Below are 14,180 nucleotides of genomic sequence, written 5' to 3'. Positions count from 1 at the left end.
GTTAACCAGAGGACAACGGTCTGATGGACCGTTTTCATCGGTCCAAACCGATCGTGTGTAAGCCCATAGGTTGTTTAACCTTAGGATAAAAAAAAGCCAACTTGCTTTAAAATTAACCTATGGATTCCTAACCGATGGGAAGAAAACAATCGTTAGTAGGCACTTGCATCGGTTAAAAATCCATGCATGCTTAGAATCAAGTCGACGCATGCTTGGAAGCATTGAACTTTGTTTTTTCAGCACGTCGTCGTGTTTTACGTCACCGCGTTCTGACACGATCGTTTTTTTAACTGATGGTGTGTAAGCACGACGGACCGTCAGTCAGCTTCATCGGTTAACCTAACGTGTGTACGAGGCCTAAGAGTTAAAGGTTTGAAAAACTGAGGACCTCTGACCAAGAAAGTGAATATATGAGGAGAGATAACTATACTTATCTATCCCCTTTATTAACACATGCCTGGCTCCCCCCACTTTTTGTACCCCCCCCCTTCCCCTACTCCTCTTCCCTTTCTCTCCCCTCTCCTCTCACACTCCAGGGGTACATGATTAGGTCAATTTATTCCAGATAAAAGAAAGAACTAAATTACTAAGCTATTGGAAAATTCTTCTAGAACTATTGCATCTAATACTGATGCAAGTATAATAAGATTTTTTTTTGTACTAAATAGAACTACGTGCCTTGTTGTACTCAGTAATGTTAAATTTTCAAGTTATATTTTGTGTACACTGATTATTTCTCCTTTTGGAGATAAATAAAAACGTGACTGTTAAAAAAAAAAAGAAAAAAAGAAGAAGGATAAAAAAAAAAAAGTATATATGTATGCAGTTATATATAAGAAAAAAAATAGGATTTAGATTTAACTGCATATTATCTTACAAGTGCTATAGTTTAAAGATCTACTTACACTCTAAATTTGCTCTTTCTAAACCCTATTTTAATCATCAGAAAATATATAATCACACACACAATTTAAAATCAATTATAGATGTGCTTATCTTGAATATAATGTATTATTTGCTTACTGCTTTCCTATGGGAAACAAGTTGATCGTTTGATCGACTTGCAAGAATATTGCACGTACATGTGTAGTAGTAGTTAAAGGATCTCTGAAGTTATGACTGTTCCCAAATGTATTTTCATTTATCCCTCAAGTCTGGTCAGGCATACCCATTAAGAAAAAAGTCAAGTCACAGAAATGATTGCTTAATCAGGCAGTGCACAACATTAGTATACCTGGAATTCATCCTCAGTTAGTCCCTGGGCGAGAGCCACTTCATGCAGTGCTGAAGGCTTCTGAGCCCTGAAAATCCTATTCAGCAGAATATATATGGCTGGGGATTCTGGCGACGTCTGAAACAAAACTATTAAACCACCATAAAATGATGCCCGAGACATGAAATGGGTATAAAGCTTTTCCTCTGATGAAAGGAGTGAGAAGGCCTCCTCGCAATCCAACAAAGCAACTGGCAGATCGTTAGGGAGGACATATTGAGATGGGGGCGCCATGTTGCTTGTAGATGTTCTTCCTGAAGTAAAAGAAGGAATAATTATTGTACATAGTAACAATAAAGTACATGGAAGCATTTTTAAAGCTGAACTTCATGAGGAAATCTAAAAATATCTTCTCTTGCATAGGGTTTGCACCTGCAGTGTACCAGTTAACTATTTGTTTAGGTCAGGGTGATATGGTAAAAGCACTCTTCTCGCATGCCGCGCCCCTCCATGGTAAAGCACTCTTAAAGGGGTTGTAAAGGTTTGTTAAATAGGTTCCTTTAAGCTAGTGCATTGTTGGTTCACTTACCTTTTCCTTCGATTTCCCTTCTAAATGTCCCCCCCCCCCTTGTCTGAATTTATCACTTCCTGTTCCTCCTCAGTAAGCAGTTCTGGCTGACTAACCCCCAGCCAGAACAGCTTGGATGATGGGGGCAAGTTTACTGAGGAGAAACAGGAAGTCAGAAATTCAGACAAAGAAAAAACATTTAGAAGGGAAATCGAAGGAAAAGGTAAATGAACCAACAATGCACTAGCTCAGTGGTCTCCAAACTGCGGCCCTTTGCTTACTTTTATGCGGGCCTTGGGGCACCATTTCATCCACGGATACCAACAATGTGGCATCATTTCTCCTACTGACACCAACAATGGGGCACAGTTTCTCTCAATGGCACCAACAATGGGGCCAATGACACCAACGATGGGGCAAAATGACATCAGTGATGACACCAACAATGAGGCCCAATGACACCTACTATGGGACACAAATCCTCATGACACTAAAAACAGGGCACAATTCCTTACAATGACAAAGATAAGGGACAATTCCTCTCAGTGACGCCAACAGTGGGGCACAGTTTCTCTCAATGACACCAACAATGGGGCAAAATGACATCAGTGATGACACCAACAATGGGACCCAATGACGGGGCACAATTACTCCCACTGAAACAAACAATGGGTGTTAATTTTTCCCCATTGACGTCGGGACCTTTTCGACTTCCACTGACCACAGTCCGGCCCTCGTAAACTCTGAAGGACGGTAAACTGGCCCTTTGCTTAGAAAGTTTGGCGACTCCAACACTAGCTTAAAGGAACCTATTTTAAAAACTAGGCAGCCATACATGATCGAATTTCAAAATAATTCAGTTGAAAGTCAGAAAATCCGATGACGCCACCATCGATTTCGAAATTCGGCCAACCAAGCCTTTCAAATTTTTCCAATTTCACCTCCTGTTGCTACAGAAAATAATTTTTGTGGCTGGGAATCTTCTTTTCTTTCCGGGAATTTTCTTTTCTTGCACATGTGCATTTCTTTTTCTATTACATTTCTCGCACGATTCTCCCATCATCGATTAAAAAATTTATCCTTTTTCAAAAAAGTTCCAAAATGGCCGATTACTCAAATTTGATGGCTGTACCAAAATCTGGTGTTGCTGCAGCCCATTAATGGTGCGAAATACGAACGAAAATTCTAAGATAAGATTTTCGAAAGAAAATTATTTAGAAATTCGACCCCTTACTTACTTGAGCCTCTGCTCCTGCACCATTAGATCGGTCCCCACAGCCTCTCCTTCCCTATGCTCTGGCGGTCTAAAATCTTCTTACATCATCGGGACTGATGCCAGGGATCATAGCCCTGTACTGAAAGTGAGGAAGAAGCGCGACAATCCACTGCTAAAGTGTAGTTCCCCCGACTGCCAGGGCAAAGGATCAGGTAAAAGTTATTTTCACCCCCTTACACTAAAATGAGCAGTTAACTCTTGCAGTGCGGGTGCAGCCCCAATGCAAGGTAGGGTTTATTAGGTTTCATGGAGTTGGGCCTTAAGGATTATTGCAAATTTTAATAGGATTTCTTAGAGCCGGTTCACACACAGGCGACCCGACTTTGGAGGCGATTCGGCAAGGCGATCTCAAGGCGTCTTGAGAGGCAACTTGCAAAATTACTTCAGTATTGAAGTCAATGCAAGTCGCCCCGAATCGCCCCCAAAGTAGTACAGGAACCTTTTTCTAAGTCGGAGCGACTTGCGTCGCTCCTATTAGAACGGTTCCATTCACTACAATGGGACGCGACTTGTCAGGCGGCTGTGTCGCCTGACGAGTCGCCCCAGTGTGAACCGGCTCTTATACTTTGTTTTGCATTAGTAAACCATTGTTGCATTTTTAAGCAAAAAACACACACATGGATCTGCCATTGTGTAAAGATCGGGCACATATTACAGTTTATTGAATAAAACCCTGCTTCACATGTCTAATTTTATTTTTTTTAAAAGAATCTCAGGCCAGCAAAAATAATAAAAAAGATTCACTATATTATTTTCTTATAGGCAAGGCTATACTGAGCATCCTACAAATGACGACATTTTGTTTTTAATTTCTGAGGAACAACCCATGTTGGTTACCATAAATATTACAAAATATGAAATTTCACAATAGGTTCAAAGAGGAAATATATTTTGTTGCTATGGAGCAATACAGAAGGTGTATGACAATTCTTCTTTCAGAACACCAAAACTAAATAATATCAAAATGTGCCACTGAATACAGCATACTAAAATCTTCATATATAGACTAGAAAAAATGTGCCCATTACAGTTTGGTTAATTTGGTGTATAACATAATTTCCTGTTCAATGTTTTTATCGAAGGTTTTTTTTTTTTTTTAAAAAAAAGGTACACCCAGAAATAGTTGTACACAGATTCATAACAAACAAACATAAAGGCAAAAATCTGCTAAAATTATAAAAGGAATATATATTTTAGAGCCAGGGGTTGACAAATTTGCTTAGAATCTAGGAGCCAACTGAAAAAGTTAGGAGCCAGTTTTTTAAATCTGCTGCCCAGCGCCCAGAACTGCATATCTGGGTCGTTGGGCAATAAGAATTGCTCACGCCTGATCCTAAGCAGAAAAAAAAGACAGAATATTTCAAAAGACAAAATTTGTTTTTATTTGTTATAAAATTTTGCAAATAAGTTATTTTTCTCCTTCACTTATGTGCGCTGATAGGCTGCACTAATGGGCACTGACAGGCGGCACTGTTGGTACACTGTGTTTGATGGGGCACAGTGGTTGCGTTTGATGGGGCACAGTGGTTGCGTTTGATGTTTAACCACTTCAGTACTTCCCCTGTATATGACGCTTCATTACCAGGCCGTTATGTCTGTTTTCAGTGCGGTCATGGTTTGGAAATTACTCGGGTCATGCAACACTGTACACAAATGAATACCGGTTGGGTTTTTATTTTTACTACTGAACAGAAAAAGGACTACAACTTTGAAAATGTTTCCCTTATATCGAAAAGAGTGGACAGTATAAACACCCAAAAATGATCCCTTTTTTGCAAAGTGGACACCCCAAGGTGCAATTTTTTCAGAAGTTTTTTGGGAAATGGGAAAAAAAATATGCTGGTATTGATGGCGTTAAAACATGGAGCTTGGTATTGGTGAAAGACCCAGCACACCATTAAAATGGAAGTCCATGCTAAAACTAATATCCCTGCATCTATAGACGCCAACATTCCAACACTAATGGTTAGTGGCTGCATTTTGCCACTCTCTCTTACCTTAAGACCGCTGTTCGCGCTCTGTGTGTGATGTCACGTGACTGACGTGTGCACTCTGCACTGTCTACAGCCTCCAGGCAGCTCCTTTACCGAGTGACTCCCTGTGGCAGCGACGTAGGTGGCCCCGCCCCCTCAGCAGAATTCCCCAATCCCCAGGGCGAGAGGCGGCCGGAGGCAAAAGTACCTGCCACCTATGTCTGTGCTCTCTGCTGCCATCATCCTCGACCCTCACACAGATAGGCACAGCTGATGGCGGCGGCTCCACGACAGACAGTCTGCATGCTCTCTCATCCGAAGATGATCCGATCCATCCCGGCCGGCAGCTCGCTGGGCTCCAGTCCCCTTGGTACGCCCTTGGGAAGCATAGGCCGTGGCCTTAATTAGCGGCCTGATGCGATTGCGCGGGGGGACGCACAGAGACACAGGTTCCCCCGGGCGCTAATTCTAGTCGCAATTGCGACCTGGCGTCCGGAAATTTGTCGAACCCTGTTTTAGACCATACATCAATATACATATCAGTGTATTCTGGCAAGGTGCTCAAGCCTGTGAATTGATACTAAAGGATCCATATGTATACGGTCTCTTATGGCTGGTAGACTAGGAAATGAACATAGATTCAAGATGGGGAAAAAGGAAAAGGAAAAAAAAAGGAAAAAGAAAGGAAAGGAAATGGAAAGAAAGAAAAAGGGAAAAGGAACGGAGAGGGAAAATAAATAAGGGATAATGAAGACCGGGATCAAGAAAAGTGTGTGTATGGGGAGTCAAGGATTAAAGATCCCCCCCATCCCCAGAACAGCCCAGGTATGTATGAGGGGCATCCAAATCAAACCATGACTTTTAAGTTTATATAAAGAACCAATTTCAAGAATTGGAAACTGCATTTATTTTCCTCTGGTACATGAATACACTTATTATAAAACAGAAAAGTCAGTGCTACTACCCATACAACACATAGATAGCAGAGCTCCCGGGTGCTCGATCCAGTGTCGCTGGCTGAGTAAAGTAATGTAGGAAAAGTGATCCGCACTCTTAACCACTTAAGCCCCGGACTATTTGGCTGGCCAAAGACCAGGCAACTTTTTGCGATTCGGCACTTCGTCGATTTAACCGACAATTGTGCAGTCGTGCGACATGGCTCCCAAACAAAATTGACGTCCTTTATTCCCCCCACAAAGAGAGATTTCTTTTGGTGGTATTTGGTCACCTCTGCAGTTTTTATTTTTTTTCGCTATAAACAAAAATAGAGTGACAAATTTAAAAAAAAAAAGCTATATTTTTAACTTGTTGCTATAATAAATATGCCCAAAAAAAAAATATATAAAAACATTTTTTTTCCTCAGTTTAGGTCGATACGCATTATTCTACATTTTTTTTTTCTTACCAAAAATAAAAATCGCAATAAGCGTTTGATTTGTTTGCACAAAAGTTATAGCGTCTACAAAATAGGGGAGTTTTATGGCATTTTCATTAATAATTTTTTTTTCTATTACTAATGGTGGCGATCAGCGATTTTTATTGTGACTGCGACATTATGGCAAACACATCAGACACTTTTGACATCATTGTCATTTTTACAGCAATCAGTGCTATAAAAATGACATTGGCAGTGAAGGGGTTAACCTGTAGCGGTGTTGAAGGGGTTAAGTGTGTCCCAAGGAGTGATTCTAACTGTTAGGGGGCATGGCTATGAGTGACACGTCACTGATCGCTGCTCCCGATGAGAGGGAGCATTTGATCAGTGACATGTCACTATGAAGAACGGGGAGATGTTGTGTTTACACTGATCATCTCCCCGTTCTTCAGCTCTGTGACATGATTGTGGAACACTGGCGAACATCGAGTCCGCGGGCATGGTCCCAAGCGCGTGCGACTACACGGCAGCAAATTAAAGGGGACATACCTGTACGCCCATTTGCCTAGCCGTGCCATTCTGTCTATGTAAATGATTGTGCGGCGGTCCTTAAGCGGTTAAAAATATCTTTGTTTTTATTAACAAACGCAGGTGAAAACGGTTGACGCGTTTCAGCCTAAAAGGCCTTAGTCATAACCACATTACAGACATAAAACTTTTGAAATAAATAACAGCTCTAAAGCCAGAACGGCTCAGATGATGGGGGCAAGCTTACTGAGGAGATACAGGAGATGAGAAATTCAGACAAAGAAAAAAACATTTAGAAGGGAAATCGAAGGAAAAGGTAAGTGAACCAACAATACACTAGCTTAAAGGAACCTATTTAGAAAATAAAAAAACAAACCTTTACAACCCCTTTAAGATAAAAAGCCTTCTGTGTGCAGCAGTCCCCCCCCGACACTTACCTGAGGTCCCTATCAATCCAGCGATGTCCACGAGTACCTTGGCCGTCCAAGATTTTCCTTTCAGATTGGCTGAGACAGCAGCGGCACCATTGGTTCCCACTGACGTCAAAGTCAGCTAGCCAATAAAGGGAGAGGGGAAGGGCCAGGTTGGGGCTCCATGTCTGAATGGACACAGAGAGCTGCAACTCAGCTTGGGTGCCTCCATAGCAAGCTGCTTGCTGTGGGGGCACTGAATAGGAAAGAAGGGCCAGAATCAAGGAAGAGGGACCTGAGAAGAGGAGGATCCGGGCTGCTTTGTGCAAATCCACCTGCAACAGAGCAGGCAAGTATAACATGTTTGCTATTTTTATGGGGGGCGGGGGGGGGGGGGGGGGGGGGACAAGCCTTTACAATCACTTTAAAATGCTTTCAATGGTATGTATAACAGACCAAAAAAATTGAAATGTATTGTTAGAGTTTTCATACACAATCTGGTTTAAAGTCTCTGACTTTTCCCTAAAAATTGCAGTCTCCAATCTTATATGTAAAAGACAATTCGGATATTTGGATATTCACCTGCTTTTTGCTACCTTGTAGGTTGTTCAAGTACCGTATTTATCGCGGTATAACGCGCACCCCCTTTTTCCTGTGGAAAAAAAGTTTTTTTTGTACTTACAGTTTGTGCGTCTTGCGCGGCGTCCATCGGCGGCCTCGTCGGGTCCGGCGTCCTTCTGCGGCTTCGGGTGCCCTTCTGCGGCGGGTCCGGTGTCTTCTTCGGCGGGTCCGGCGTCCTGGCCGCTCCGAGTTTTGAATACTGCGCCGACATATACAGAGCGCCGTACACTCGTGTATTGTCGGCAATGCTCGGCTACCTGCGCTGACGTCATGTACATCTAAGGACGTGAGCGCGGAAGGAGCCGAGACTGGCCAACTATACCCGAGTGTACTGCGCTCGGTATATGTCGGCACAGTATTCAAAACTTGGCGCGAGAAAGCGGGTATCGGCGTATACCGCGCACCCACGATTTTGCCCGGATTTTCAGGGCAAAAAAGTGCGCGGTATACGCCGATAAATACGGTACATTCAACTACGGTAACTTTTACTAACGGTCTTGTCTCGCCTATTTGCCAGGAGTCTTAAACGCTTGCCGATCACATAACGCATGTATGCAACAGCAGAAGAAGTGGGCTTTAACACTCAGCTGCCGCATGTCCATGGCAGACTGAGGTTGTCTGCTGAGAGTGTACTTACTGTACTGCGTTCTCCCAGCACACTGACCAGGAATCCTGTATGATCCCTCACAGATATTTTAGGGAAATTTAAGAAGGGCTGCTGAAACATCCGATTTGCTAATCAGTTGTGCCTCGTACAACAGCACCCATGCAAACGCCACCCAATTATCCACTTAGTCTGGGCAAAGGGTGGATACTGCCAGTAACTGCGTGCCATGTATTGGGTAACTAGGAGTGTACTTCAAATTCACAAACACATTACTGCCTTCTGTTCAATCCATTTTTAAAGACTGGAAAACCTGGTACTACTCGATAGGCAACAAACAAGCCCAAACAGACTTTTCTCTAAAAATTGCAGATTGCAGTATCCAATCTGTGTATATGTAAAAGACATAGGCCCAGATTCACAAAAGAGATACGACGGAGTATCTCAGAGTATCTATGCGACTGATTCATAGAATCAGTTACGCATAGATAGCCCTTAGATCCGACAGGTGTAATAGTTTTACACTGTCGGATCTTAGGATGCAATACCGCGGCCGCCGCTGGGGGGAGTTCGCGTCGTAAACCAGCGTCGGGTATGCAAATTAGGAGTTACGGCGATCCACATCGGTTTTTCGCGTTCGCTACGTCGCTGCTAGTCTAGTTTCCCGTCGCAAAGTTAGTCGTCGTTTTTGGTGCCCTAACTTTACACAGCACACGTATGTGCTGTATAAAGTATGGCCGTCGTTCCCGCGTCGAAATGTAAAAATGTTTCCTTCTTGCGTAAGACGTCCGGGAATACGGAAGTACGCTACGCACGTCGCCGTTCGAAAAAATGACGTCACTTCGTGCAAAGCACGGCGGGAAATTCAAAAGGGAGCATGCGCAGTAGGTCCGGCGCGGGAGCGCGCCTAATTTAAATGGCACACGCCCCTTTGAATTACGCGGGCTTACGCCGGAGGCCGCCGGCGTAGGTTTTCATTGCAAGTGCTTTGTGAATCAGGCACTTGCGATGAAAACTTGTGGCGGTGTAACGTATCTACGATACGATACGTTACGCCGCCGCACTTCTACGTGAATCTGGCCCATATTTCTCAACTCAATTTGGGTTTTTACCTGCTTTCTGCTACCTTGTAGGTTTTTGAGGTGCAGTCAGTCAACTACAGTAACTTTTCCTAACTGTCTTGTCTAGTTTATTTGTCAGGAGTCTTAAACTCTTGCAGGTCACATAATGCATGTATGCCACAGCAGAAAAAGGTGGGCTTCAACGTTCAGCTGCCACACATGTCCATGGCAGACTGACGTTGTGTGCTGAGCAGGGGCGGACTGACCATTCGGGCACTGCCCGAGGGCCCCATGACACTAGGGGGCCCCCCCCCATCAGGGTTGCCAGCCTCAGTAAAACCAGGGACAGTATGTAAAAATCTGTGGTTTAAAAAAAAAAAAAAAAAAAAAAAAAGATTATAGCTGCCCCGCCTCTCCAGTACCTTTTCAGTGTGTGTATGTGTATTCTGTGTGTATGTATACTGTGTGTGTATACTGTGTGTGTGTATACTGTGTGGCCCCATAATCTCCTATTGCCCGGGGGCACTCGGCCACGCCCCCTGGCACGCCGCGTCATCTGATGTGATTGACAGCAGTGCCAGCCAATGGCTGCGCTGCTATCAATCCGTCCAGCCTAGCCAATCAACAGCCATGCTGGGAACCGAAGAGCATCACGAGGACGCGCGCGGGACTTTCGAGGGGTGAGGTAAGACGGGGGTTCAGGGGGGGGGGGGGTCCAGTACCATCGGATGTTTTTTCACCTTAATGCATAGGATGCATTGAGGTGAAAAAACATTTACCTTTACAACCCCTTTAACAGACAGCTTGACTTGTCAGAGCACAGCTCTGCACATTCCTTTCTTCCTTTGCCTGTGTGGAGTGGGATTGTGTACTGAAAAATCTGTAACACCATGTGCACTTTCTAAAGGATATATACAGCTGAAGACAGCAGATATACATGAAAAACTTATGTAAAGAGATTTGTTTCATCTCTGTGTATCATCATCCAAGGCTGTTCACTTCGCTGGGTATATGTGAGAGTTTACATACACTTTAATGCAAGGAATGCATAAACGTAAAAAATGTTTAAGCTTTACAACCACGGCTGAAGTTTAGGTTAAAAAAAAAAAAAAAAAAAAAATCTATATAGCTTTATCGACCAAACTTACCTATAATAAAGTATGTCCCATGTTGTGCAAGCAGCTAGATCCTGTAAAATCTTCTGTGTAGGGACGCCCTCTCCTCTCTTGCTCAACAGTCCCAAGTCTTAAAGTGATACTAAGGTCTTCTTTTTATTTTTATTTCGGCTGGATTCCCAATATAGCGATGTCAGATATCGCATGTGATATGCATCGTTTTGCTGTGCAGATCACATGCAATGTCTGTGCGATGCAAATTCAGATTGTATGGCTGAATTAGCATTCTGACCAAAATGGTGCAGGACCCTTTTTTGGTCCGCACTGGAATCCGATCGTACCAGAATGCACTGGAACGCATCAAAAAACACACCAAAAATGCACCGGACCCTAGTACAGTGAAAAGAAAACCAGGAAAAAAAAGAACAAAAAAGCATCCGGAATGCATCAAATGCACCAGTGCGTCAAAAATGCACACGCAGAAAAGCATCCGGAACAGATCTGGAGTGTGTTTTTGTGGTGTGAACCAGCCCCAAGGCTAGGTTCACACTATTGTGATGTGGGAATAAGTGCGATTCCAGTGCGTGTTCCTGCATCGCATGTCTCTGGCAAGCAGTTCACACTGCCCTATGCAAACCGCCGTGGTTGTCAATACAAAGTTAATGACACCCGCAGATCGCAGTGTGAACTGTCAAATGGTGCAGAAATCGGATCACATGGGTGTTCACATACCAAGACATGACAATATACAATTTCATGATCCCAACTTTGTGGGAACAGTTTGGGGATGGCCCCTTCCTAAATCAACATGACTGCACACCAGTGCACAAAGCAAGGTCCATAAAGACATGGATGAGCGAGTTTGGGGTGGAGGAACTTGACTGGCCTGCACAGAGTCCTGACCTCAACTCAACTCGATAGAACACCTTTGGGATGAATTAGAGCGCAGACTGTGAGCCAGGCGTTTTCGTACATCAGTGCCTGACCTCACAAATGCGCTTGCACCACACATCTGAGGTATCACCACAACTGTCAGAGTAAAAGCAATAATTTTAGCGCCAGAGCTCACGTTTAAAGTATAATTTTTTTTTTTTACATTTTGGATGGAGTGGAGAGGGATTAGAACACCTAGCCAGAATATAGAACATATTGTTCTATATTCTGGCTAGGTGTTCTAATCCCTCTCCACTCCATCCAAAATGTAAAAAAAAAAAATTATACTTTAAACGTGAGCTCTGGCGCTAAAATTATTCAAAGTCCGATTTTGCCCACTCTTCTTGAAGGGAGTACCCCTTCAAGAAGAGTGGGCAAAATCGGACTTTGAGGCTCGTGGAAGTATAAAAAATATATATTTTATTACATAAAATTACAAAATGTACACTAACAATGGTATAATGGAAAGCAACTGATAACAATCACAATACAACCATTCAGAACAAGAGAATAGTGAAAGAATCCTATTGAAGTCGCCTACGCGTTTCACCGAATCCCTATTCAGAGTGGAAAGGCAACACATGGATGCAAAGAAAAAAGGATCCATGTGCATCCATGTGTTGCCTTTCCACTCTGAATAGGGATTCGGTTACCTGCATCTCTATCCCCGACACGTCTTCTTTTGCCTGGGGACTGTAATGTTTATTTGCTCATGTCATTATTGACATATTTGGCCTGGACCTGCGGTATGTTTCCAATCAACATGGTTTACTTGTTGCCCTATTATATATTATAGGATGTAAGACTTTGCAATTTATTTTCTTTACTTCTCTTTTTTCTCCATGGACATATATACGCATGTAGACATATATATATAGGCGTATATTATAATGCTTAGGGTTATACACATATACATATATTGTTAGCGTAAATATGCGCTTATTGCTTTTTTCCTCCCCCTCTTTATCAGATCATCGATCTCTAAACATATTTTTTGTACTATCTACTACCATCGGTATATATTTCATCCATCATTGGAATCTTCCTGGATGATTATATCCACCGCTGTGTATCAGGTGATGTAGCCACATGTTGTAACCCATATGTATTGCAAAAATGTGTGTGTTTTTTCACTGGTTTTAATCAATTGATAAAGATATATGTTTTAGGAATTTTTTCTTTTATGTAAATATCATCATTATCATTTTTTATGCTGTACTAATATGATGTGTACTATTCACAGATTGTGAAAAGCATGGCTACATAGTAGCAATAATCCTGTTCATTTCGTCCTGAAGAAGCCCCACGGTGAAACGCGTAGGCGACTTCAATAGGATTCTTTCACTATTCTCTTGTTCTGAATGGTTGTATTGTGATTGTTATCAGTTGCTTTCCATTATACCATTGTTAGTGTACATTTTGTAATTTTATGTAAGAAAATATATATTTTTTATACTTCCACGAGCCTCAAAGTCCGATTTTGCCCACTCTTCTTGAAGGGGTACTGTTCTATATTCTTATCATTATGGATGCGGCTAATGTGAGTGCTTTCCTTGTGTATCTTGTCCTCCCTCCCTCTCCCTCTTTCCTTTGTCTTTTCCTTTCTGATCATCCCTAGTTTTGTGTTTTTCCTTCCCTTCCCACCCCCCTCCTTCTTTTGTTTTCAAACACCTAGCCAGTGCTTTAAATGCCGTCTGTGTCCTGGTTAGGGAGATTCACCCTCTCTATTTGTCCTATTTACTATTATCGTTTAAAGTAAAACACAGATTTAGGATTGTCCCCGGAAAAGTAATAGAGGGGAAAACTTCAAAATGGGGACACTAGCTCTGGTGACCTGGGGGTTCCCAAGAGATTCCCTTAAAGTGATATTAAAGTGGATGTAAACCCGATTCATGAAATTTGAGCTGGGCACATATATCTGCACCATTTTGTTATCTCTTTTCAAAGAGCCAAGTCTTATAGCTCTCTTCTGAACGGTTCATCTGTTATCAACATGAGAACTCCCGACATATTTTTTTACTTTTTAGACAAAAGCAGCCTGAATCTTTTGTCAAAGGAGGTTGCTAAAATAGAGTAGCAGAGAGCAGCTCCTATTACAAAACAGCTCTGAGAGTCTCTGCCTATAATGAGAGGGGGGTGTGTGCCTTTCCTCCAATCAGCAATATTAGCCATCTTGGCTGTATGCCCAGACATCACACACTGTTAACCAGGAGGAGAAAATCTCCTAACAGGATCTCAACTTTCAAAACAGTATATAAATGTGAAGACAGCAGATATACACTGGGGCCCGGATTCACAAAGTACTTACACCGACGTATCTCGAGATACGCCGCGCAAGTGTAAATATGCGCCGTCGTATCCATGCGCCATGCCCACAAACTGAGATACGCCTAAAAATAGGCTTCATCCGACCAACGTAACTTGCCTACACCGTCGTATCGTGGGCGCATATTTACGCTGGGCGCATTTGCCGCTCCCATTGATTTTCTATGCACATATGCAA

General features: G+C 42.7%; 1 protein-coding gene across 1 annotated transcript in view; it reads right to left on the bottom strand.

The window, feature by feature from the left end:
* Positions 1-14,180, bottom strand: part of DPP3 (dipeptidyl peptidase 3) — an 80,953-nt gene that overhangs the window by 59,780 nt on the left and 6,993 nt on the right. The window contains exon 2 of the mRNA XM_040328888.1: positions 1,235-1,527. Coding sequence (XP_040184822.1) covers positions 1,235-1,507 — 273 coding nt within the window. The 5' untranslated portion in view covers positions 1,508-1,527. The remainder of the gene's footprint in view (positions 1-1,234; positions 1,528-14,180) is intronic.

Source organism: Rana temporaria, chromosome 11 (genome assembly GCF_905171775.1).
Source record: "Rana temporaria chromosome 11, aRanTem1.1, whole genome shotgun sequence".
NCBI classification, from domain to species: domain Eukaryota; kingdom Metazoa; phylum Chordata; class Amphibia; order Anura; family Ranidae; genus Rana; species Rana temporaria.
Note: the sequence above shows the minus strand (reverse complement) of the source record. Positions and strands in the feature narration are given on the sequence as shown.